General features: G+C 39.3%; 1 protein-coding gene across 1 annotated transcript in view; it reads left to right on the top strand.

The window, feature by feature from the left end:
• CPLANE1 (ciliogenesis and planar polarity effector complex subunit 1) overlaps positions 1 to 27164 on the top strand; it is an 85023-nt gene that overhangs the window by 17327 nt on the left and 40532 nt on the right. The window contains exons 17-31 of the mRNA XM_054583998.1: positions 1707 to 1880; positions 5277 to 5505; positions 6801 to 6940; positions 9418 to 9635; positions 11783 to 11947; positions 16412 to 16550; positions 17189 to 17298; positions 17457 to 17615; positions 17729 to 17837; positions 19296 to 19590; positions 21126 to 22032; positions 24183 to 24331; positions 24941 to 25098; positions 25605 to 25687; positions 26344 to 26423. Of these exons, the coding sequence (XP_054439973.1) occupies positions 1707 to 1880; positions 5277 to 5505; positions 6801 to 6940; positions 9418 to 9635; positions 11783 to 11947; positions 16412 to 16550; positions 17189 to 17298; positions 17457 to 17615; positions 17729 to 17837; positions 19296 to 19590; positions 21126 to 22032; positions 24183 to 24331; positions 24941 to 25098; positions 25605 to 25687; positions 26344 to 26423 (3115 nt within the window). The remainder of the gene's footprint in view (positions 1 to 1706; positions 1881 to 5276; positions 5506 to 6800; positions 6941 to 9417; positions 9636 to 11782; positions 11948 to 16411; positions 16551 to 17188; positions 17299 to 17456; positions 17616 to 17728; positions 17838 to 19295; positions 19591 to 21125; positions 22033 to 24182; positions 24332 to 24940; positions 25099 to 25604; positions 25688 to 26343; positions 26424 to 27164) is intronic.

The raw sequence follows: 27164 nt of genomic DNA, 5'->3' as shown, positions 1-27164 counted from the left end.
GAAGTACAAAGATGAAAATCAAATCACAAAAGACTATTCTGTCAGTCTTTATATACATTCATACATGCAATTAGAGCTGTATATTCTGTTTTGTAATTTTTTAAAAAATTTATTTATTTTTATTATTTATAAGAGAGAAAGTTCGATTTTGTTTTTCCACTTATTTATGCATTCATTGGTTGATTCTTGTATGTGCCCTGACTGGGGACCAAACCCACAACCTTGGCATATTGGGACAACACTTTTACCAAATGAGCTATCTGGCCCGGGCTCTGTTTTGTAATCTTTTAAAATTTCACATTATGATAAATATTTTCCAATGTAAATAATACTCGTTTTATCAAACCCATTCATCCTTTTTTCTGGATATGGTACATTTTAGGTAGTTGCCACCCATTTGCTGTTTCATAGCTTCCTGTAAGCGTTACTCATAATTTCTTTAGGATAAATTTCTAGAAACGAGGTTACTGGATTAAAGAAGATCTGTGGTTTTGAGACTTAATGCCTGGTGTCATACACAGTTTCGCTTGCTGTGTATGAGCAAAAGGCTTCTTTAAACTTGGAGGGACCAAGTGAAAAATACTGCTTAAAGGCTAATAAAATTTTCTCGAGATTCCTTTTATTCACATAAAACAATTGCTAGCAGTACTTCTAAGTGCCTACTGTATGAGAAGAGGGCTGGCAAGTGCTGGGGTATAAGATGAGCTAGAAACGGCCGTACTCATGGAATTCATATTCTTGTGACTACATACCAAGTGACTTCTGGGAAGCAAAGGCATTTGCTGTCGTTGGGGCCATAAAATTCATAAAAATTAATGTTAACTTAGTATTTATATATTTAATAGTTTTTTAACTATTTCAAATTTCTGAATGCAGGTTTATATTTTGAGTTTTGATTCTAAAATAGGGATGGTACATGTTTGCTCCTGTCAGTTTATACAAGAATCACCCCAGGAATCCTGACATAAATCCCTCTCCCCTACCCCGCCTTCTCCTTCCACCTCCCGCATTCCTTCGTCCCCGCCTCCCAAAAGAAGCTTATAGTGGTGAGCCACCCCTACCATTGGGGGTGTATCCTAATTCCCAGGTCTAATGGTTCTAGTGCTTTCAGATTATCTTTGTAGTAAACCTTGTATCCTCCATCAAAGAAAAAAAAGTTGGAAAGAGAGGGGAAAAAAGGAAAAAGAACAAAATGCCAAGCTTGCAAGTCGGTTGTGGCTGGATTGTTTTGTATAGATCCTTCATGTTTTTAAGTAAAACTAGTAACTCTTCTTGACCAGTGTGGCTCAGTTGGCTGGGTGTCATTCGGCAAAATGAAAGGTTGCAGGTTTGATTCCTAGTCTGGGCACAGGCCTAGACTGCAGGTTTGGTCCCAGTTGGAGCGCATGTGAGAGGCTGCCGATAGATGTTTCTCTCCCCCCCTTCCCTTCCCCTCTCTCTAAAAATAAATAAATAAATATTTTAAAAGCTAGTAACTTAAAGTCATAAAAAGTTAAGTGTATGTGCTCATACTTATGAGCTAATTATTTTTGTTCTGTTGTCTTTAAGAAGCATAGGTACCTATCATAAATTAACTTGTACAGGCCATGGGTACTCATCTAAAAAATGAATTATAATTTTCTTCTTGTATAAAGTTGGGAACTTAAATATTACCATTTTTGATAGTTTGATTGTAATTTCCCTTGGTCATGTGCTGCGTCCCTCAGTTCCCGAGAAGCCCCGCTGCGAGCTGGGAGTGACCAGGGAGGCGCACCCGGAGGCGGCAGTGTGGGTTGTCCAGTCCATGGCCCGGTTCATGGCCGCCTACTTCACCAACCGGCGGCTCTGCATTTTGCCACCTCACAATGTGAACGTTCTTCCTCCCCTTCATATTGCAAGAGGTAATATGGCAAACAAGCAACTTTCTCACCTTGTGTTCGCTCACATTATCTAAAGTCATAGTGCACAGTGACCATTATTCTATGGAAATAACACTGTTACAGCTTAGTGCCTGACTCGGAGGAGATATGCAGTGACGGAATTTTTATTTATTTGTGAAGGAATAAAATGTGAGAATTTATTTGTGAAGGAATAAAATGTGAGAAAGGTAATGGCTTGGATTTGTTTTTATTAAATGTAGATATTTTTAACCACAGATTTTAGACAAGTTGATATTTGTAAAGTTTTCACTTTTACAGTAAAAGGGCTGCCACTTTCATCTATATAACAATTTGACAAATTTTGAGTATACTAATTTAGAATTATTTTTGTTTGGATTGTTTGCTTTTATAATTTTATTTGGATCATTCACTTTGCTCTAATCATTTTGTTAATGGGGTCGAAAATGGACCTAATCTGTCTGTGCTGGATAACTGCCCTGCGCCCACGGAGATAAACATGCACAGAATCCCGCGTATTCATTCGTTCTGCTAACTTGTACTAAGTGCCCACTCTGTGGCAAGCAGTGTTGTGGTGCTGGGACTATATTAGCTTGTACCACATGAAATGAATAGTATGATTATACTTGTAATTTTTGTTTGAACATACAAAGCGGACTTATTGTAACAGCCATGAACAAAACAAATAAAATACATGTTCTTCTATGGAGTTCATACCTAATAGGTTGAGAGAGGAAGTTCAGTAAATGACTATATAAATAAGATAGATCAAAGAGTAACAGCTGTTATGCAGAGAACTGAAATAGAGTAATGCATTGTGACTGGGTGGCTGTTTCAGACAGTAGATTTAGGGATGAGCTCTCTGAAGGGGGACCTTTAAGCTGAACTCTTGTTGATGAGAAACAGCCAGCCACGGACACGTCAGGGCTTACAGCATTTCAACCGGAGCTTGTGCAAAAGCCCCAGAGCAAGGAGAGGCTTGACGTGTTTGAGAGACTGCGAGACTAGGGGGGGCCGCAGCATAGAGGCTGAGGTGGAGTGTGATGTGAGATGGAGTCAGAGAGACACGGGGCCGGGGATGTAAGCCAGCAGCAGGAGTCTGAATCCTATTTTAAGTACAACAGGAAGTTACGGGAGGGCTTTAAGCAGGAAACAGCAGGAACTGGTAAATATGTACAAGCATACAGGGATGGGTTAGAGTAGGACAAGATGTAATTAGAAGCTTAGTAGAGGTTGGAACAAGTGGTCAGCAAATGCAATCGATCATAGACCCATAGGTTTTGCACTTTGTGTTCAGTTCTTCTGTTCTGTAATTGTCTCAGGACGTGGGCAGCAGCGGAGGGCAGCCCTCACCCACTGGGACACTCCAACGGGAGTGTTAGTCTTGAGCCTCCCCTGGGTTCCCTGGCAGGCCCTGGTCCCTAGGGAGTCAGTGTGAGGTAGGGTCGGCAGGTAAGTTGTCTAGTGGTTCCTTGTCTAGTAGGTCCCTGTGTCCCTGGGACCTACTCGAGTTGGTCCTGATCTCATTGTGGCTGTTCTTAGGGGGCTGGTGTGAGCAGGGAAACAGGCACCGAGTTTGCCCCAGGATCAGCCAGCTCCCTGGCCCCTCTCCCGGGCCTAACTCCAACTGAAGCCCAAGAGCAGCCCGGGCTCCATTTGCTCACCTTTATGCTGTCCTCTGAGACCCTCACATGAGGGTTACTTATTTCCTTGTGCCCTTGACGTTCGTTATTGTCAGAGTGGTTTTCTATTTAAGTCCTATTTTTTGTCACAATTTAGGTATTTATCACTCGTGTTTCTCACTTTTGGTATTAATGTTTCTGACAACAAACTGTAAACATTAGTCTACATTATTTAACTGAGTAAGAGAGGTAGTACTCCATTTTAGAAAAATCTAGGGAGAAAAACCCCTGTAAAATCCTGGTACTTAAAAAATTTACCTAAATTTTTTGTCTTTCCTACCCTGAAATATCTATAGGACTAGCTGTTTGCTCATTATCTATATCTTTACAGATCGCTTTGGAAGACTGATCTTTTATCACATTCTAGGATATGAGAGGATAGGATTATTGAATTGTTTTTGGACAGATTCATACACATAAAGCTGAGAGACATACCTTTTTATACACTGTATAGATATCTTCTCAATGAGGAGGAGGGTAGGAGAGAAGACATAGCCTTCTATGCTGGAGACTGTGATTAATGAACATTTAAATACCTGAAACTTTGTATATATCCTTTAATTTATTTAATATCCTGGTATCTTAAAAAATGATATCAGCAGGCTTGACTTAGGATACATTTCATGTTAATCTTTCTAATCAGAACTACTTAAGTGATTGTATTGGTGATTTATTTGAGTTGCTTATTTGATATGAAGTTTGCTGTGTGGAAGCAGTAACATTTTCAGAAAATTAAATTATTCAAATTCTTTTTAATAGTGTAGTGCCTTGCTCACAGTGAATAAAAATATAGGAAAAATCTAGTCAACCTCCTGGCTCTTTGCCTATGCAGAATCAAACATTAAAGTGATGGAGTAAATTTTTCGTTTCTACCCAAATGTATCAAAGAGCTGATAGAATGTTAGTGCCTGGTGTGGGCCAAACCGATGGAGGTCACGTGAGGAACCAGCTGCTTCGCTTCAAGGACCAGAAACCCACATTTACCAATTTTATTTTGAGGGAGTGAATGAAAAATGTTAGCAATATGTATTTTACAAAAATAAGAGTCCTGTTGTCATATTTTCAACTTGCTTTTTTAAGTTACTTTTATTAGGGAAACATGCAGAAAGCTGGGGAGAAGGATGTTGCCCTTTGTGTTTAATCCCAGGCCAGAGTTATGATTAAGTCAGGAGCATTAGAAGCCACACTTGTCAGCTTTCTCAAAAGCACAAATATCTCGAACACTTCATATGCTTTGAGTATTACCTCAAAGAAGTTTTTTATTACATGACATTGAGGAAAATTCAGTCTCTGCCCTCCAAAATTCATAGTCTCGTAGGAGAAATAGACATCTATTTCAGAGCAGCCCAAAATAATTAATGTGCTCTGTGACCAGTACATTTAACTGTGTGTCCCTTCATTTATATGATCTGACACAAAAGTGTTATTAAACTGTATTTACCTTATTTTGCATAATGCACTCTGATACTGTCTCCTCTGTCTCTCATTTTTTAAGGAAGCTGGCACTTGCTTCATGACTCACTAACAAGGCACATCCCTCGGTGTTAAAAAAAAATATTCTAGAATATGTTAAGTATTATTTTAGCCCATTTTGTGTATATCTACCTTGTTGTGGTTTTGTGTTGAAAATACTGATTATAGAGTTAATGTGTATCCATAGGAAGAGATGTGAGTCCCGATATTCGTAATTGTAATGCTCATTTTCTTTAACTTACAGAGTGGCCCCTTCGGTTTATTCCTCTGCAGCACTCTAAGGTGGCCAGTGTCGTTAGAGATCAGAATCTTTCCAATGTGTGGACAGTTGAATATGCCCTGGAATTATTGTTTATTGGGGGCCTGGTTCCAGAGGCTGTGTGGCTGGCACATGAGCTGGGAGACTGGAAGACATCTGTTTCAATTGGTGTGGCCTTCCAACTGTTCTGCAAGCTAGATAGCAGTTTCACAAGGTGTGTATTTTTAGGCAAACCTAAGGAATAGTGTAATAGTATCATCTAAGGTATTTTTTATTTCTCTTACACCTTTTGTGGAATTCTTAGTTCAGCATTGTCCACTAGGACTTGTTCAGGGATGGAAATGTTCTGCGTGTGCTATCCAGTGAGGTACTGGCCAAGCGTAGCTATTGAGCACTTGAGCTGTGGATAGTAAGACCGGGCTACTGAATTTTCAGTTTAGTTTTAACTCATTTACATTTAAATAGCTACATGCAACTAGTGGACACTGTGTTGGACAGCTCAGCAGCTTGTTTGTGTTAAAATGTTTATTTAGAACTTGTATTTGTTATGCTCTCAAAGAACTTATAGTCAATGGGAGGAGAGTTTGTCCCAAATAGGATTTGAGGGTTTTGTTTTTTTTTTTAAAGATTTTATTTATTTACTTTTAGAGAGAGGGGAAGACAGGTAGAAAGAGTGGGAGAGAAACATCAGTTTAGGAGAGGTACATCAGTTGGTTGCCTCTCACATGCTCCTAACTGGGGACCTGGCCCACAAGCCAGGCATGTGCCCCAACTGTGAATCAAACTGGCACTTTCGGTTCCCAGGGCGGCACTCAGTCCACTGAACCTCACCAGCCAGGGCAGGATTTAAGTTTTAAGCTAATCAAACTAATCTCTGTATTTTAACTTTTCTGGATATTACAGTATTGCTGTGTCTTTTATATTTTTCAATTCAATAATTAAACATACATTTACTTACTAAGTAACCTTTCTATACCAAACTATATACCAGATATCACAGTGGATATAAACTTAAATGGTATATAGTTTCTATGCTGAAAGCATTTATAGTTTAATAGAGAAAACAGATCACAGCATTATTATAATTTATGGGCCCCGGTAAGGAAAGCCCAGTGGTGCTGTGGGGAGAGCAGAAATCCCGGGGCTGCGGCAGAGAGGATGGAAATGCTTCATGTGGGAGATGTTTTCTGAGGTGGGCATTCAAAGGAAGATGGGATCCTGACAAATTGAGTAGTTGCAGGGAGAGAGAAAATACCAAACACAAGCAAAGGCATGTGGCAAAAAACAAACTGGGTTCCGTTTGGCTGCAGACCCCGGAGCACGCTGTGACAATGGAGAGCCTTGGTCCTCGCCTCGGGGCAACGCTTCCTGATTATTTTGTTTTTAAGTCCAGGATGAATAAAGAAATGAATTTCATTGTTACTTAAACTTCATGTTTAGTTCTTGAGGTATGAATATTGCTTTTTTCAAAATTTGGAATTATTTCTCCTAATTTGATGTGATTTTCAGGTTCAAGAAAAAGGGTCAGAGTCTACCATTAAATATGACTCCAGCACAGATTTTCCAGGAAAAACTCCAGTGTTTTTTAGGTCAGCCAGCCTCTTTGGAAGCAAAAAATGAAACGGGCTCAAAATACAAACAATTTACAGGTGTGTTACGTACATATGGTCTCATACATGTATCAGGTTAATTAATATAAACCATATGGTATTTTAAAAAGCATGTAAATACCCACATATATATTTATACTTTGAAGTAAGCTTATCAAAAATAAGTGTGCTGTTTATTCTTTTTTTTCCTTAAGATTTTATTTACTTTTAGTGAGAGGGGGAAGGAGGGAGAGAAACATCAATCCCTTGCCTCTTGCATGCCCCCAATGGGGGACCTGGCCCGCAGCCCAGACACGAGCCCTGACCAGGAAGTGAGCTGGTGACCTTTTGCTTTGTGGGACAGCACCTTACCCACTGAGCCACACCAGTCAGGCAGGATGTTTATTCTTAATCATGGGAGCATCCAGCACTGATGCCAGCTCGAACACAATGGTCAGTAACTGAATGATATTCCAGTGTTACAGACACAACTTTATACTGGTTTTGTTTGGCTGCATTTGCGTTATTTCCTTTTGCAGAATCTCGGACACGGAAGGGTACTTAAAAGTATTTAGTTCAGCTCTTGCCTAGTACATAAATCATATGTCATAGAACTGGTTTTGTTTTTAATTTGAAAAGTTCAAAGTGATATTACAAAATTAAAAACACTGTAATATTACATAGATTTACACAGCAGCCCTATAAAATCTGTCTGTTGTATAGATGGAGACATTTAGACAAAAAGTAATGTGGTCAGTTTTTTAAAGTTGTACTTTTAATGATAAAACCGGGACTGCTGTGGGAGCCTTTGGTTTTATTAGTGCTTGTCTCCATTAAGGGTGACACTTGTAACTCTAGATTCCTAGAACTTATTAATTGTAATCTCTTTCCGGAAATAGGTCATAACATTTGGAAATCTGAATGAAAACTTTTCTTTGATACCTTTAAGTCGCTTTATCTTTCCATTTACTAAAAAAAAAAAAAAAAAAAAAAAAGAAAGAAAGAAAGAAATGTAATTGCATGACAGTTGGTTTTGAAAACAAGTAAAAACTCCAATGTGTGAACTTCTAGGTTTGGCAATATGTTGTTTAGATAATTTGAAAACTCTCCCACAATAAATAATATCGATTAAATATATGTTTTTATAGCTTGTCTGGAAACACATTTTAACGCTGAGTTTTAAAGAAATTAAGTGCAATTTCCAGGGGTTAGAAACAGAAAGGATAAAAACTCAATGTGTTCCATCCCTTGGTCTTTATCCAAGAAAAATAAAAACATAGTTTCACCCAAAGACCTGTATCTGAATTTTCTTAGCAGCTTTTTATGCTTGCCAAAAACTTAAAACAACTCAAATGCCCATCAGCTTGTGAATGGATAAACATATATCTATACAATGGAATAGTAAATAATAAAGAGGAGCAGACTGCTCATAGCATGCAGCAGCAGCGTGGGTGAATCAGAGGCCCGTTGTGCTGAATGAAAGAAGTCAGCAATGAAGAGTACTTACTGCATGATTCCATCTGTGTGACATCTTATAAAAAGCAACGCTGTGGGGTCGGGAACGCAGATCAGTGGTTGCCTGGGAGTAAGCGGGGACTTGACAACATTGGGGGGTAAGGTAACTTTTTGAGTGATGGAAATGTTCCCACAGGGCTGGGTAGATTTGTGGAAACTCATTGAACTATGTACTTAAAAAGGATGAACTTTATATAAACTATGCCTCAGCAAGCCAATTTAAAAACAGAAACCTCAGCAGAGGGTTAATGAACTGGAAAATGACTTTGGACTCTCTATACAAATACACACTAAGTATATAGAGAGAGATAAAATAACTACATACAAAACAGATGTAAAAAAAGAGTTGGAAAATACGACAGAGGAGTTAAGCGTCAGAGTGTAAACAGGAGGACACGTGCAGTAGGATTTTCATGGCACCCTCACAACATTTCGGACAGCGCTGCCGTCTGAGAAAGGGAGTGGAATAGGATTCGTACATCAAAAATTTCAGCTTTATCTGCAAAATTTTATTTTAAAAAATATAATTTGAATATAGCAAAAATATTAATATCAGACAAGGACGAAAAAATCAGTACTTGAGTGTTTTCCTATAATATTCTATACCTTAAAGTATGCTTAAAATATCCTAAGTCATTCTTATTAACTTTTATTATAAAAGTACCATGATGGACTATTAAGAAAAAATTTAAAAGTCACTATTACTATTCCACTTCCACATAATGTATATTTTGGTGTCTTTCCTGAAGTTCTTTTTTGGTACGAATATTTTTTATTATTTTTGACTCAGGACTCTTTCAAAAATATTTTTGTTACATAATTGTTATTATAATGCCTTATATAATTTTGGAAAAAGTATTTGTGCTATGATTGCCTATAATCTTAAAATAACAATAATTATTACATTTCTGTCTAGAAGTCTGGGTGTGTGCATGTCAGCCAATAGGTTCACTTGAGACGATCAGCTTTTTCAGAATAAGTATAACATTGATTGTTATTTTGCCCAATTCTGTGTTGGGTAGATCCCATTGAAGAGGAAGATGTAAATGTGCTGTTGGGTTCACTGCAAGAAGTGCTGAAGGCAGCAGCGATGGCCGACGCCGACGTTCTCTCGGAGACGCTGCAGCTGCTGGTCCGCTCGGCCAAGGATGTCAGCAGGAGACTCTGGGGCTTAGTGCCAGGCGGCTTGTACCTTCCCGCCCCGCCATTGTATTGTCCTCAGCCAGCTGTTCTTAGTGAGGTAAGCCCACCCTTTTAATTTAAAGTTGATTTTGTCCAATTTTTAAAACAATCAGCTTGATAATAAAAAAGCCAGCTCTGAAGACCAACTTCTGCATCCCAGCTTTGCTGTTTACTAATTCTATAATTTTACATGATGTACTTAAACTGTTTAAGTAAAATGCAGATGATGATAAGACTTCCAATAGCATTACTGTGAGAATTCTGTGTAAAGGCTTCATACCTCAGGCACTAGGATGCAATAAGTATTCAATAAATGTTAAACTTATTGCAATAATAAAACAGAATTAAGAGACGTTTTCTATATCCAGATTTTAAAACTGTAGCTGTTTGTTTAGGGTAATACAATAACAAATGTCAGGATTTAGAAACCATACATTGTTTCAGCCTTGTATTTACCTCATTGTCTTCGCCTCTTTTGAAGATTTAATTTTGATTTTCCTTTGATTTGAAAGATCTTTTTTTTCTCTTGCACTAGTCAATTGATAGTTCTGTCTTATAAATAGCAATACTGTATTTTTCTCAGAAACTTTTCCTCTGCTCCTACTGAAAATCATAACATCAGCTGGTTTTAAGATTTAAAGTGTTAATGTAAATTATTTACACTTAAATTATTTTAATATTTGGTTAATATTTTGAAGTGATTCTGGCATTGTTTCTTTACTATTCATTGTTTCAGTATTAGCAACTTACAACTGTATCTAGTTGTTTTCTCTTTTTGGAGTTAGTCTCATTTGCTATGTTTAGTTATGTTTCAGTAGGTTAAAATATTTCAAATGTATTACAGAGAGAAGGAATAAATAATCCATGGTATTTCTCAGTAATTTTTTCCTCTCATATCTGAGCCTTCAACATATTGGTTTAGAAATTAAAATCACACTGAAGAGATTTTTGGATATGTTATGCTGATATTAGTTTGAGTGGTTACTATCCTTAGTAGTGCTTCATTTTATCATTTTCATTAAAACAAACCTCAGTGGTAGGATTTCTACTAATTGTCACCCTGTATCCATCAGAACACTTTGGGTTAGAGGTATGCAGTAGAAAACTTAGTCAAAGTTGGCCTAATTGAGCAGCCCACTCTGTGGGGGCAGCCTTCTGACTCAATTGTACTACCAGAGACAGGGGTTCTTCCTACTTTGCTGCTAAGGTGTCAGCTCTGGCCTAAGGTTGCCTCCCTTTGTAGAAGCAAGATGGCTGCCAGCACCTTATACGGATACCTTGTCCATGGTGGGGGGGGTGGGGAGAGTGAAGGGATAAAAGAAAAGCAGTGAAAGTAATTCTCTCCCAGAATTCCAAGCAGGAGTCCCAAGATTCACTCTTCTGAGACTGACTTGGGTCACTTGCATGTCCTTGAGTGAGTGACCTTGGGTAGGGACAATGCAGGCTCTGCTTCGCCTTCCCGGGGAGCTGGGAATACGGGGTCAGCTCTTCCTGAATCATATAGGCTGTGTAGGGGAGGGGCAGATACCAGGTTGAAAACTGAGCACTCGTAAACAGTGGCAGGTGGGAAGATGTTTACAACACATTGTCTCATTTTCAGGGAAATTAATCTTCAGCTACTGACTTTAATAGTGTTTTTCAACCAACATTTTCCGGATCCTTCTGCTACATGTTGGACTTTGTGCTGTGTACTCTGATAACACAAAGATGCGTGAGAAGGCCTTTGCTCTGGGGTATTCTCAGTGTCGTGGGAAACATGCATAAATCAGTACAGGATAAATGAGTAAAAGCTGTGAGGGAGGTCTGAGCAAAGTGCCATAGTTACACAGTGGGAGGGCTTCACAGAGGAGGTGACATTGGAATATGAGAAAGATTTTCCCAGGCAAAGGTAGGAAAAAGGCATTCTCCTTGAAAGGAGCTCTTTCTGTAACTTTCTACCAATGCGGTCGGGAGTGGTGGCCTTTAACTGCTGCAGAGGAGGGTTTGGGACTGGGGCCAAGTTAGCCCTTTACATTGTTTGGTGGGGGAGAAATGTTTCCTTGGCACTAGAAATGGCTGTAGTCGAAATCTCTGAGGCCACACCTCAACATTTTTTTATAAATCTCCAGAAATGTTCTGGTTTGAGAAACACTATCTTCATTTTCACTTTAACACTTTAATTCTCATATTACTGGCTATAAAGTTTGGTGGTTTTATTTTCTTCAGGAAGATGGTGATGATCTTCTTTTAAAAGCTGAGAAAGATAATCGCCAAAAGGTGTCTGGCATCCTTCAGCGCCTTCTCTTGCTCTTCCGGGCGGCGCGCTGCTCCTTCCCGGCGGCCCAGTGGTACCTCCTGCAGCTGCGGTGGGCCCGGAAAGTCATGCAGAAGGTACGCAGACGCCCGGCCACTACGTGTGGTGCTGGCCCGCTTAAATGTGCTAATATGTATTGATGTTGGCAAAAGTGACATTTTCCCAAGGAGGCCTGCCCTAGGAGTCCCTGTTCAGGTTTATTAACAGTGAGCAATCTAGACAGACAGGTCCTTTCTGCTGAAAGACGAGTTCTCTGAACTGAGTCTCTGTTGGTCCCACCCTGTCTGTCAGTGAAAAGTCTAATCCAGTGAGTTAATTTCAGATAGTTTCAGTTACACTTCTCCCCCTACTCCAAGCACTGAGGATTTAAACTCAGTTCACGGTTTTCTCCGACTTCTCGCTGAGGCATTGTGTATGTCCTGTGGTGCTTCTGTGAGGTCAGGTCACGGACACGTGGAGTTCGTCGCAGGCTCTGTGTTTCCCTTCAGCGGTCTCTGCCCGTCAGTCTCCCCGGCTGTCTGCTGGGATGTGCAGGCCGTTGTGACGCTGGGGCTGTCCTCTCCTACACTGACTGCCTTACTGCTGCCGAGCTGGATCTGTGTTCTTATCTGGTCTGCAGCCAGATGGGACATCTGGTTGGTGTCCCTTATCTGGCTGCCAGTCCCTTATCCCCTGCCAGAGAGAGAGGCCTGGAGTCTGTCTCTCTAAAAATTAGTCCCAAATACCCTTAATTTGGCTCTTAATTATTACATTTAATATAAGAATCTACAACTTTTTTTAGTAGGACAGATTCTTTAGAGAGGCTCTGAGAAGTTATATCAAGATATTTTTGAAATTAGCCTTTTTTTAGAGAGAAACATTTGTACTCATCCTGTATCTTATGATGCCCCAAATTTTTAAAATATGTTTACTAAGAAGGCAAAGAGTTTTCCTATATTATTAAAAGATTTGTTTTAATAGTTTCAAGATATATTGAGCCTGGAAGTTGTTATAAGAAACTTTATTTTAAAAATTTTTATTGTAGAAAACTGTTTACTTAAAAGTTATAAATTATATTCACATTGTAGGTTGATATTACAACTCCTGACAATAATCTCATTTAATTTAGTTTCAGTACATTCAACTGGCATGTAAAGACTATGGATTCTATTAAAATTGGCACCACAGCTAATGACATTCCTCCTTGTAAAAAATTTTTACAAGTACTAAATTACCTGGTAAAGCATGGTGCATGTGGTAGTCAGAATTCTAATTCTGCCTAAATATTGCCTGATGGGCCTTTGCAGATGGAATTCACATTACTAATCAGCTGACCTTAATATAGGGAAAGTATCCTGGTTTATCTTGGTGGGTCCAGTGTAACCACAGAAGCCCTTAAAGCAAAGAAGGGAGGCAGGAAGAGTCAGTCAGTGAGATGCTGTGGAAAAGGAAGACCAGAGAAATGAGGCCGACGGGGAGATTAGAAGGGTCAGGAGGACTCTGCTCACCGGCTGGCTTAAGACAGTTGAAGGCCAGGGAATGAAGGCAGCTTGTAGAAACTGAGAATGCTCTCTAGCCCATAGCCAGCAAGGAAACAGGGGAACTCAGTCCTAGAACCACATGGGTTGGAATTCTGCCAACAACCTGAATAAGCCTGGTGCGTGTCCTGTTGTTTTAACAATTTGTGTAATTCAAAAGAGCTAGTGAAGGTGTCAGTGAAAGTGGCAGAGTAAGGACATCTAAGACATCGCACTTCTCCCAAAACAATGGAAATACTGGCAAAAATTTTCAGGATTCACTTTTTCGGGATTCTAGAAATTAACCAAACGGTTGCAACAACCCAGAGAGCATGTATTCAAGAAACTTGAGAGTATGGCTCATACACAGGAGAAAGGCAATCAGTTCCCTGAGGAAGCTCAGATGTTGGACTTACTAGACGAAGATTTTAATCAGCTATTCTAAATATGTTTAATAAAGAAACCATTTCTAAGGAACTAAAGGGACGTATGAGAATGATGTCTCACTAAAAAGAAGATAGCAATAAAGAGATAGAAATTATTTTTTTAAAAAAGACCAAAAAGAAATTCTGGAGTTGAAAAGTACAGTATTTGAATTGGAAAGTTCACCAGAGGGGATCCACGGCAGACCGGAGCAAGCAGGAGAATGTGCAAACTGGAAGACAGGTCAGTTGAGATTGTGCTGTCTGAGGAATAGAAAGGGAGAAAGAACGAAGAAAAATGAACAGAGCCTCGCGACCTGTGGGACACTGTCAAACATACCACAGTACAGAGGAGAGAAAGGGGAGAAAGAAACCTTAGAGAAATCATGGCCAAAAATGCCCAAAATTTGAAGGAAAAACATCGATCTACACTTCTAAGAGGCTCCAACAACTCTTAAGTAGGATAAAGTTGGAGATCCCTTCAAAGACACATCATAGACAAACTGTCAAAAGCCAAAAACCAAAATAAAATTGGAAGCAACAAGAGAAGCCATTCATCATTTACAACAGATAAGATTAATGGCTTATTTCTTATCAAATCATGGAGGCCACTAGTAACAGGAGTTAACGAAAAGTGAGTTTTCCTCTCCCCCTGGACTTCCAGTCCACAGAGACAACCACTACACTTAGGTATCCTTCCAGAAATATTTTATGCATATAAATATAAGCAACTTCACCAGCTTACCCCAGGTTATAGATTCTTGTTTGTTATAATATATTAGCATGAAGAAATTAATGATGCATTTATATATATTTTAAAAGCTTTTATTTACCAGAAGTACCTGGCTAAGTTTACTTAGATGTAGACTTAGAAGTAAAAAGTATAAAAACAAAAACAAACAAACAAAAAAAACTCAACAAGAAAAATCTGAGGAACTGTCATAGCCAAGAAGTTCCCAAGGAGGCATAATGTCTAAATGTAATGTGGTATCCCGGATGGGATTATAGAACACCAAAGACATCAGGTGAAAACTATGGAAATCTGAATATAGTATGGTTGAGAGTTAATAATGTATCAATATATTGGCCTGTTAATTATAGCAAATGTAAGCTGTTGATAAGAGAGGAAACTGGGTGGAACCACCCTGTACTAGCATCTTTGTACTTTTTCTATAGATCTAAAGCTGTTTAAAAGATGTTTATTTAAAAACTATATAGAACAACTACTTCCCTGGTAGCGTAAGAAATAAGTCATAATAATGTAGAACAAGTGTTTTATAAAACTTTCTGTTCTGGAAATTTAAACATGTAAAAGTAAAAAGAATCTATCACCAGATGTTGAGTTATCAGCATTTTTTGGATATTGTTTGATCTTTTTCCAGTTTATTTTCTTTCCGTGTGCCTCTGTGAATGAATGCATATGTATGTGTTTTCAGTATTTCATTTTATTTTTAAAAATAATTTTAATTTTTTTCAATTACAATTTACATGTAATATTTTATATTAGTTTCAGGTGTATAGCACTATGGTTATACAATCATATACTTTACAGAGTGTTCCCCCCTGATATTTTCAGTGCCCACCTAACACCATACATATCACGTTTTGTCATGTATAATGTGCTCCCGTGTATAATGCGCACCCATATTTTTGGCCCAAACTTTTCAGGAAAAAAAACTTTTAATTTTTTAATTCAATTATTTATTTATTTATTTATTTATTTATATTTAGATACTTGGTTTTTTGTGGTATAAAGGAATTCTAGCATTTATTTTTGAACATATTATGGTACAAGATGTTTTATGTAACAAATAAAAAAAACCAGAACAGATACAAGGTATTTCAGGTACTACCCATGTATGATGCATATCCTTATTTTTCTCTCAAAAATTTGGGCAAACAAATGCACATTATACATGGCAAAATTCAGTAGTTACTACAGTATTATTGACTGTATTTTCTGTGCTGGACTTTTTATCGCCATGACTATTTTGTAACAACCAATTAGTGCCTCTTAAGCCCTTCACCTTATATCACTTTTAGTGATTGGGAGATGGGTCAATGACTTTGGGTCATGTCCTACCCATTGTCACGTTCTCCATCAGCCACCAAGTTTTTCTTATTTTAGCACTTATTGACGATGCTCACTAGAGTCCTTAGTTTATTAGGGGTTGCGAAATGGTGACTTTCTAATTCTGTCACTTATAGGTTAGTTTTACAAAAGTTATGTACCTTTTTTTTTTTTTGTATTTGTTTTTAGGTACTACACATAGTTTTAGTTTAGACAAAAGTTAGATAAATTTCTTTATTTTCCTTATCATGCCTTTGGAGAAAGCACAAAAAAACATTAAATTCATTTTATACAATCATAACTGAGTGACAAGAAGGTAATTTGATTAAACCTTTTTTTCTCTTGAGATTGAACCTAATGAATTTCAGAATTAAAAATGTGAGCTACGTTTTTGAAGGTACAGCTGATTTCAGGGCTATTTTATTACGTAGTATAGAAACTGTGCTCTGTTTTCCATTCTGTGTGGTTTATCTTTGCTGTTTATTGCTCTATAGTTTCCTTAAAAATCGGTTCAGGCAACTAACACCGTACTCTATCATTCTTTGCTTTCAGATTCGAATGAAAGGGTCCCTTCCCTCACTGAGTCCTTTTCCTCAGTCGTTACTTAATTACTGTATAGGAGGCATAGCATTCTTTCGACCTGGAGCAGCTGGAGACAGCAAGCTTGATGAAGTTTCCATTAAAGCAATAGGTTTGTCCGAAACAAACTGCTCGCTTAGAAATCAGGCCCAAATATTAATAATGATATACTTGTGATTTGGGGAAGTTCCCGTATTCTGGCAATGAAAAGACTGTGTATGTTACTTCCATGGAAAGATATCCAAGACACCTTGGGGAAGAAAAAAGAAAATAGTGTAATATGATATTATATATCTTTATGTACGTGTATTGCTTTCATAAAGAAAATTGTTCAATATTGGAAATTATGATTTAGTATTGAAAAATTTTACACTTAAATGCTTATCTATAAGTGATTTTCCAAATAAATTAACTATTCAGTATTAAGTACAGCTATGTGTATTGGCTTGAAAAGTGTCAACAATATACTATAAAGTTTAAAGCAACTACTAGTAAATAGATTTATTTACTCTTTAACAGTGTTTTCAATGTTTTCATGCAACTGACATGTATGAAATATTCTAGAATAATATACATAAAAATTCTGGAAGATTCTCCAGAAGTTTTGTATAAGATGTTGATAATGAGCATATACTCCTTTTATAATTAAAAAAAATGCATTTATTTTGAAAAAGTAACAAGCAGAGAGAGGCGAGGTTGTTAATGCATGTGCTCATGCCGTCTTCTCTTATATTTGTGTTCCTGATTCAGGTTGCTTCAGGGAGCTTTGTGCTTTGTGTTGGATGCTACACGTCCGTGATAAGTTATCCTATTGTTGCAGGCAGTATCAGAAAGCAAGAGAAAATGTGGAAGGAAAGAAGGTATTTGCCTTGTAAAAGAATAAGAAAAATGAACAAGTATTAACTTGTGAAATTATTGCTTGGTAGATTTTACTATTTGTAGCAAATTAAAAAAAAAAAAAATTCTGGTCTGCCTCTCAAAAGCGGAAAGGCAATGAGTTTTTTCAATGCCCGTTTAGGACCTCCGAGTGGAGTTCGACTCTTGCATGGTGGAGCACTGTCTCAGTGCTGTGGAATGGGCTTGTCGAATGCTCCCCTTCTCTCGGTTTTCTAATATTGAAGAGCTTATTCAGGACCTCATTTTGAGCCTTATTGGAGAGCTGCCACCAATCAGACAGGTAATGTGAACGTAGGTGGACATTAACTAACTCAGAATCAGAGACTTTAAAGGATTTTTATTTTAATTAAGAATGTTGCTGCTCACAAAACTCACTTTTGAATTTTTCTAAAGGTAGCAGAGATTTTTGTGAAAGCGTTTCCCAGTCCTGAGGACATAAGAGTTCCTTTAAGAGAAAAATACCACTCTCTTCTACAGAGACTCAGACACTGTGTTGTGAAAGGTATTGTTCGTTGCTTCTTCAACAGATAGAAATCTGATAGAAAAATTGCTGAAGATTCTCATTTTTTAAATTGATTTTTATAGAAAGAGAAAAACATGGTTGTTCCACTTAGTTATGAATTCACTGGTTGCTTCTTGTATGTGCACTGACTGGGGATCAAACCTGCAACCTTGGCACATGGGGATCATGCTCTAGCCAACTGAGCTACGTAGCCAGGGCCCATTGTGTTTTGAAAGCATGAATTTTCTAGGGCTTGTACATTTCTCCCCTCCTCCGGGAGGGAGTATGAGAAGTCAGAGGCACTTTCCCATCACAGGGTGCCAGACAAAAGACCTGGCTTCCCTGTCAGGGCTCTGTCATTTAGCAACCAAGTTGCTCAGTCTCGCTGAGTCTAATTTCCTTATTTGTAAAGTGACGGTATTAACAGCAGCTCTACAAATGTGTATTGGAAGAGGATTAAATAAGATAAAATATATAAAGTGAGCATATAGTACTTTGCATAATGTAGGTATTTACTGAAAGCTAGTATTCTTCCTTTCTCTTTATGGTTATTTATGCTTCTAATTTTATCCTATATATTTCAGATGGCCATGTGGAAATTATTTTTTATTGCAGTAAAATATACATAATATAAAAAATTTACCATTTTAAGTGTAATTAGTGGCCTTAAGTACATTGACCATGTTGTAGAAATTATGTCCTGTGGTTGCACGTTATTTCATTCATATACTTGTATTTGTGATGTATATTTTCCTTAAGACTTTTTTGACATTGTCTAAAATGTCTTGTTTACATATTAATGTTTAAAATTTTTTAATAGGCAGCCTCAAACAACTTTCTTCCCTATTGTTTCCCATTAGTTGAAGTCAGAAATATATTCTTGTTTCTTTGGCTAAAATTATACTTATTTTCTTACCACTCTGTGGAACTAGAAAACATATTAGTGATTCATTTTACAATCATCCTTCTGATTTTTGAGATGGTTAAATTACTTCTTAATTTTTTGTTTTCCAGGGTACACTTCTTATTGTCTGGGTTCTGTCCCTTTTATTCTTTTTTTAAAAAAATTAAAAATTGATTTTAGATAAAGAGGAAGCGGGGGCGGGGGGTAGAGACATCAACCTGTTGTTCCACCCATTCCTGTATTCATGGGTCGACTCTTGGGTGTGCTCTGACCAGACTGAACCATCCAGATGTTACTTCAGTCAGTGAAGCCGCCTGGCCAGAGCTGCCCCTTTTATTCTTTAAGGGACCTTCTCTAGCTTCTGCGGTCTGACCTTAAAGTATGAACTGTAACTTTCTAACAAATACTGATGAAAGCAAGGTCTGTAAGAATGGGGAAATAAAGCCTTAGTTGTCAGATTTTATGTCCCCAGGAGGGACCAGAATTGGGTCCCCTTGTGTCTTGTGCTGGGACATTTCAATAAACTGTAAAGCCTTTTGTTCTTTTCTTTCTAGGCCCCCAGACTGAGGAAATGATGTCTGTTCTCATGCATTCCACCCACAAAGTAAGGGTGAAAGCCCTAAAACGTGTGCAGAGAAACATAGGCGCTTTCGAGACAAACATATGGGAACCAGTTGAAGAAGAAAGGGCTGCCGAGGTTCCAGGCTTCGGCAGGCTCTCCTCCCTGGGGGCCAGTCTGAGCAGGAGCACGCTCACAGACCTGGGCAGCTCTCCGGCCCACAGCGACACAGAGGCTGTCTCTGAGGCTTTGTCGGTCGGAGGAAAAAGTAGGACACATTTCCATCAAAGGTACAGTTGGGATCTCTTAAGAGCAAGCATTCACTCCCTTTGGGAAAAAAAAGTTTTCAGTACTTTCAGGCAACCGATAAGCTGGTTTCTAGTCCCAACGACCTCCTTGATTGTCCTAACAATGGGAAGAAGCACTCCCCTGCCTGCTCACAAGGAGGTTAGGAATGTGAAATGAGACTGCCCACTTGAAAAATCTATTAAAACGATTATTGAGAGATGAAATAATTTTGTCATCTGCAAGTATAAAATCAGATGAGTAGATTAAATCCTGGAGTTCACTAGAAGACTTTTAATTCTTTAGTAATCTTGAGATTTAAATAGTTCAGGATTATTGGGTGAGCTATATTATTTAAGTTTCCAGGGAAGGAAATTGCACGTTCATTTTTAAAACTTGCCTATAAATTATTGAGAGATTGTTGTTATCATTTAAACCTCTCTTACTGTGATTTAAGCAGATTTTTTTTCTTTTAATTCTATCTAGTATCTGAAATATAATTTATCCTTCTCATGACTGAAAAACTATATAATTGACCATAATCTTGCTTAAGTGAAGTAATTCCATCCACTTCAAACATCTGCCTAAACCATATAAATGGTGTGCTTGTTTTACCAAACAACTTCTGTTTGGAATACCCACCCTGGAGGCTGCTTGTCGCGCCTTTTAAATTAGGAGAGACATACAGGTAGCGACTTAGACCAGGTGCCTACGGAACTTTTTATTTCTCTTTGAGGAAACTAGGGATCTGTGTTCCGCCCTAAGGACCATGTTGAGAGAAAACAGATTTTAAAATAATTACAGTTGGCATTTAAGGTACCTGCAGAACAGGTTTAATAGCAGTAGAGAGTGTTTATGAAATCCCCGCCTTTTGTGTGGTGAGGACTCCTGAGAACAGTCCACCTTGTTCAAGCACGTTGTGTTGGGCGCTGAGGGGGTGAACACAGAAGGGAAGCAAGAGCCACAGGCTAACGTGTGGGAGCCTCGTGATTTTTATTGTCTTTGTACTCTAACCTATTAGAGGACTTTTCTCCCCTAGTGTAACATAGCATTCATTTTTTTTTTAAATCTTCACCCAAGGACATTTTTTCATTCCTTTTAGAGTGAGAGGAAGGTGGAGAGAGAGAGAAACAACAATGTGAGAGAGAAACATTGATCTGTGGCCTTCTGTGTGAGTCCTGACTGGGACTGAACCCACAACCTTTCCATTCTTGGGGGATGACACTCCCCCCAACTGAGCCACATTGGCCAAGGCAACAGTCATGTTTTTTAATAGGGGAATTTCTGCAAACACATTTTAATCTCCTCTAACACAAATTTTCCCTTTTATCATTAACATGTGGTGTTTTTAGATTCAGGATATTCAGCTCTAGTGAAGAGTTAGAGATCTTTCATCCAATCCCTTCATTGGAAAGATAGGTAATCGAGGTATGAAAAAAATGATATGACTTAATCAGTGGAGAGAATTTTTATTGTCAAGATAAGTTTTGGTGATTAAATGATCTCTAATTTTGTCCTTTCCACCTTTGTTTTGTTGTAGGAATGCTCCAGATCACATGGAATTCACATTGATTGCTAAATCCAATGATAAAAAGAAAATAGGTAATCAGAAAGAAAACCCTAAAAGGAAGGAAGATCATGAAAAGTTATTACAAAATGTACTTCCTGTAATAGGTGTTTGGGAATTTGAACGTGATGATGATGAATATATGAAGTTCCTTGAACTCTTCTTGAGTTATGTTCTTGAAAGAGACATGTGTGGTTCCAAGGATCCTGGCATTCCATTTCTAACCAGTTTTTCTGGACATCTTAGAGAACATGAACTTAACCCTTTGCTTTTTGATATACATGCGACATTAACAGGACATCAGGGCAAACCCAGAAGCCAGAACGTGTTCAGAGCTGGCTCTTGCTTTGTTGTTGCTCCAGAGTCACATGAGTCTGAAAAGTCAGAAAGCCAGGCACTTTCAGCTTCAGTAGTGCTTAGTCCAGGGGTCAGACCTTCCTTAGAGAACCCCTCAAGTGAAGTTAATAAAAATGAAGGAAAGAGTGGATTGTTTGGTTTAAAACAAAAGTCAGTGTATAGAATACAAGATGACAGTACAGAGAAGCGTGTAATCCAGAGACTGATGAACTCTGTTCTTTGGGCTCCCAAGTCCACTAAGAGTAGAAGATGTATCTTCAAACCCATTCAGTGCAGTGACGACCCTGCCGAGGTGCTTCCTGCAGCATTGAGTGACACGCCCGGCAGCCTACGGAGGCTGCTGGAGTGGATGGTTAGGTGGGCCGACCGAAGGCTGCCCTGCGCTACCCGCCTTGCAGAGTCACCCTGTGGGCACAGCCCCGTCATTCGCGTGCGGACCTCCTCAGCTGCCATCCTTACATCCTTGTGGCTCTTGCGACAACCCTATCTTGCTACCTACAAGGCAAATAATGCCATTATTAGGGTAAGTCCTTAAGTTGTTCATTACATACAAATGACAATTCTCTTTTTAGTTTAAAACTAGATTTATATTTCCCCATCTGTTGAAGAATCATTAAAAAATGAAGTTAATGGCAAGATTGATTATAATGTTACACCATTTTTTTGTGCCTTTTTTTTTTTTTTTTTTTTTTTACTTCAAGTGGTTCCTTTAATTCTTAGAAGTAATCAGTTAGGGTAAAAGTACTTCCATGGAGTCTTTGAGGTTTTGTGTCTGTTTATAAAACGAAGGAGAAAGAAGAAACTTCGAAGTGCTATTACAAGATCTGTTTCTGGAGATATATCTCATTCATTGGCGTGGAACACAGTCTTTAGTTTCCTCCTTTCCTTGACTCCGTATTTCCATGTTAGATGAAACGGCACATCTCCCAGTCTGGACAGAGCGGTCTCCTGTAGGAGAGGAACCTTGTCAGTCAGCCTGGCTTGGGCTTTTGGTTGTCCCTGAAACCATTGTGATTGTCCAAGCCTCCTCCTTTGTTCTTAGTGGCTCCAAGGGGCTCTCAGTGTCCCATGGGGTGGATCACATTTATCACCTAGATGCAGGTGGATGGGAAGCCGGACCCTCGGTCAGCATGTGTCAAAGTCTGCAGTGAAGGCCTTGCTGTGGAGGAGCAGGGATGGGTGTTGGCTGGCTCCTGGGGACTGGACCCAGGTCGCAGCCATGCTGGATGCTCTTGCACCCAGTAAGAACTGCTTCTTTGCTTGCTATAGCCCTGTGGGACCTGTGAAGGCGAGCCCCATTGGCTCCCAGAGACAGGTGACCTGGGAACACGTCCCTCAGCCAGCCTCTGCAAAAGTGGGTGTCAGATGCATGTAGAAGCTCTTCTAGGGGGATCCTGGCCGCTTAGGGTGAGGCAGCGAAGGTCGGGGAGGGGGCCTTCAGCTTCCCTGGTCCTGGGGAGGACCCTAGGCAGCTAAGTTAGAAGCTTGACCCTCAGGCAGCAGCTTGCAAAGCGTGCCGGGGGACCCCTTCCAGAAGAAGCCTGGGGGGTGGCTGTCCCTGCCTCTCTGGGCTGAGCCCACTGGGGAGAGCCGCGCAATGCTCACACACCTGCTAAAACAGCTCCTTGGTTTGCCTGGTCTTGTGGGGCTCATGGATGCAAGCCTCCCTCACTTGCACACCTAGGGGCTTGGGGGTTCTGTCCCTTACATGGGAGTCTTAAAAGTTTAGGTGCTAAGTGTGGGGCTCAAACCCTTGTTCCTGGAGAGAAGTGGGAGCAGGGCCCGTGTCTGGATGGGGTGCGTGTTGAGTGCCTCTCAACCTTTCCTGCCCTTTTCAGTGTGGGCATTTCCTCATTCCCGAGGTGCAGGAGTCCATTGGTTCCTGGGTTTCTTTCAGCGGCAGTTGCTGGGTGGGCAGTTGTGCATTTGGTGGTCCGTGGAGGAGGGGGGCCCAGCAGCCTCTCTGTCACTGCCTTGGTTGACCGCCGCCCCCCCCATATTCTCATTCTACTTTTCTATTTTCTATTTTAAATAGAACATTTCTATTTTCTATTTTAAAATACTTTTGTTCAAAAATAGTTTATTCTAGGAAGGGTATGTGTTTTGTTTCTTTTTTGAGGTTTTTTTTGCAGTTTTTTTAAAGATCAGTTTCTGTTATCCTAAGGTAGTTTTTAAGATACTTAGATACTTTCAGTGATATTTGTTGTTGCTAAAGTTTGTGTTTCTAGGTGGCACACACCTAAATATGTGAGAAAGAGATAAAAGATCTGCATGCATTGTATTTTTAGCTGTATATATACTTGCCAACTATGTCATTTCAAAATAATTACTTAATGTCTTTATTATATAGTAAAGAGAATTAAATGAAAGCCACTTTGCATTTTCATTGCTGCTGTTTCTGTGGCCTGAAAACATTGGTGATTACCGTACAAATTTGTAAGGCTGATTTCTTTTGAATACTCTCTAGGTAGTCAGGCTTGTTTTTTCTTGGTGGAATAAAGACTTGATCATTGCTTTCACATGAAATACTGAGTTGTAGATGTGGGCTCTATGCTAGACAAAGGAATAAGAAACTTAGCCAGGAGAAATTCTGTAGAAAGTATTAATAATGTAAAAATACAATGAAGAGGATGGGATTCAATAATGAAATCTACTACAAATGGCTTGTTTTAGGTCCAAGGGAGTCCTTCCACCAGGTCTCAGAGGGGACCCAAAGCTGAGAGTGACCGCAAGGCAGATGCTGGCTGCTCGGCGGCAGGATCCGCTCAAGGTGGGCCGGAGGAGAGAAGCGATCACGATGAATCTTGTCAGAGCATCTTGAAGTAAGTTGCTGATTACAATGTTCTTTTCAGTGGATGATACCTTTCTTGATGGTGTTTGGGCTTAGAGGGAAAAATTAGACCTTGGCAGTTAAAGGAGTTAGTATTTCTTTGAACTGGAGAACCAAGAGGTGAGCCCTTTCTGAAGTGCTTTAACAGTTTGTTGCAAAGTATATGTCTTCCCTGTTAGTCTGTCTTCTGTCTTCTGAGAGTGGAACTAATTCAGCCTGAGAGATCCCTTTATTGTATTAATTGATTGCCGATGTCAGAGGAAGTTGAACTAATCATTTCATCCACTCTTACACTTGAAGCAATGCTGTGAGTTATGCCTTTGGATCCTAAGGCTGGGAGATTCCTGTGTGAAAACAGCAGATTTAGATAAGTTGACATTATTCTAATATTTTGAGTGAATAACAATGGGGGCATTCGGTCATTCATTGTGCAGCCTTTTATTGAGCTTCTGCTGTGGACCAGACATGGTTAAAAATATGAAAGACTATATAAATATAAAAACTAAGTTTGTTCTTTTTAAAGGAACTGATTCAATTGAAAGCAAGCTCTTTGTTTCCAAGAATGAGTTACAATTTTTGGCTGCTTCATTTTTGTCAATAGGATGCCAACTGAAGCCAAAACACCTGTAATAAAAGAATGCAATGATATTTCTGTCACTGATGATACTGAAAACGAACTTGTAGATACCGATGTGGATCTTTTAGGAATAGAAACATTTACACTGGAGGAAATGAATACATACCCATCAGACCACGAAGGTTAGTTCATGTGGCTAATCTTTTTGTTTGGCCTTACTAATTTGAAATTGGTGAATGATTATCTGCAATAGCTTATGTAGTCTTATATCTAAATGAGTAAATTTATAATAGCCTAAAACCAAAAATTAAAGCAATTCAGTATTTATGAAATATTAACTGACAACCTGAATTTAAATGATTAGGCCTCGTGCCGTGCCTCTGTGCTTGCTGTGGGCCTCTTTTCCTGAGAACTGGCTCTGCGCACCTCCTAGGCAGCCTTCCTCAGGCAGGAGTTCCCGGTGCTGTGTGTGAGTCGCGCACACCCACCTGAGGCCCCTCGAGGCTTACCTCAGATTCCCCGGAGGAAGAGGGGTTGTCACCAGGTGTTTTTAAAACATGTTTCTGTAAGGAGACTATGAAATATTTCTGCCATTATATATTTTCCCGTAATGTTCCTGAACCATCTAAAAAGTAAAATGATTATTTCTCAAATGGTCAGTTTTCTCTTCCTCCTTGTTTTCCTGTAGAAGATGCCAAAGAACCTGTTGGAAGTCTCCAAAGTCCCACTGTTGCCATTGGCATGCCGACGTTCCCACAGCACTTAGAAGAAGTAAGTCGGTAAATAGTGGGTAAAGTTACTTAAGTTATACTGACATGTTCTCACTCAGTACACCCAGCCGAGGTCCTGCTCCCCCGAGCACCCTGACTGGCAGAGGCAGCTGCGTCTACAGCCTGTGTCTCCCACTGAAAGCCTGTGACTGGGGACTGAAATTTTCACTTCGTAAAGTGCTGTAGCGAATTAGTATAATCAGGCATTTGAAGGTATTCTTTGTTCAAAATATATAATTCAACTGTAGTGTGCAGTTTTTGCACATATGTGCACTTGTATGTACTATTTGGTTTTTCAAAACTGGATACACAGGATTTCCAGGTAGAATACAGACATTTCTATTTATTGAAACAGTTCCTTTATAGTGGTTCTCACAGTGTACCCACTTACGTGGTGACAGCTATATGTAAATGTGTTCATAAATACGTTGTACTTTAATATGCTCAGTAGCTCAGGCTGAGGGGCCAAAAGCAATTCACACAGTATAAAGACCCAGTCAGAGCAAGACCGGGCCTACACTTTAATGCTTTGGTTTCTCACTTGCTTTGAAACTGCTGTCACTCTGAGTGAGTGGCTAATGTGAAACTCAGGATATTTAAAACAGTAATACCTATTTGTTTCCCCTCCTTTCTTTTGGGGGCCATCAATTTTAACAGCTCTCTGCAGGAGAAGTGCACTGTCCAAGGGAGGAGCCATTGGAGACCCATGTGGAGAAAGTATCAACAGGACAGAAAGGGTAAGGGGGGAAAGCGTGGAAGGATTCGCTTGAAAAGATTTTTTTTTCTTGTAATTTACAATACATATTTTATGGTGGTCCTGTGTTCCTAGTGGAATTGTGACTTCAGTTTATAGCAGTGGAAAATGCTGATTTTTAGTAAATGTTATGCTCCTGACCTCAGTAGAGTGAAATAAAGCTATCTAACATGCCTTTTGTTCTCTCGTCACTGTCAGCCTTAGTAAGGTACAGCTGTAAGTAGACCAGGGTTTGTTCAGCCGCTAATCAGGGAACCGCCCACACATACTGATTCCATGTTTATGGGATCAAATAAAGATCTATTTTGAATCCCTTTATATATATAATCTTTCACTCTTGTGGCATAATTATTGTACACCATCCATAAGGCTGTGATGTACATATCCTCTGCTGGCGAGCTGAATTTTGAAAACCTTAGAGTTTTAGAACTACCTCATGTAAGAGAGGCAACATAATTAGATTTTTCTCTTAATGTACAAATTTTGTTCAATTATTCTGTGGATAATTAACAAAAAGAACCTATTGAATGCCGTGCGCCTTTACAAGCAATGCAGGTATTTCTGTTATTAAAAGACTCACCCGCAGAGAGTTGGGCATGATGACAGGCTCTGCCGTGCTCTGAGCAGAGGGCCTGTCTCTTCCCCGGGGGTGTTCAAAGCCCCAGCCAGCTTCGCTGCGCCAGCCTCCCCTGAGGTTTTCTATCATTTCTGTAGCTGAGCGCTC

This window comes from Pteronotus mesoamericanus, unplaced genomic scaffold (assembly GCF_021234165.1).
Source record: "Pteronotus mesoamericanus isolate MK-2021 breed Mesoamerican mustached bat unplaced genomic scaffold, CSHL_Meso_final contig_75, whole genome shotgun sequence".
NCBI lineage: Eukaryota > Metazoa > Chordata > Mammalia > Chiroptera > Mormoopidae > Pteronotus > Pteronotus mesoamericanus.
This window is presented reverse-complemented; position numbering and strand designations above follow the sequence as displayed.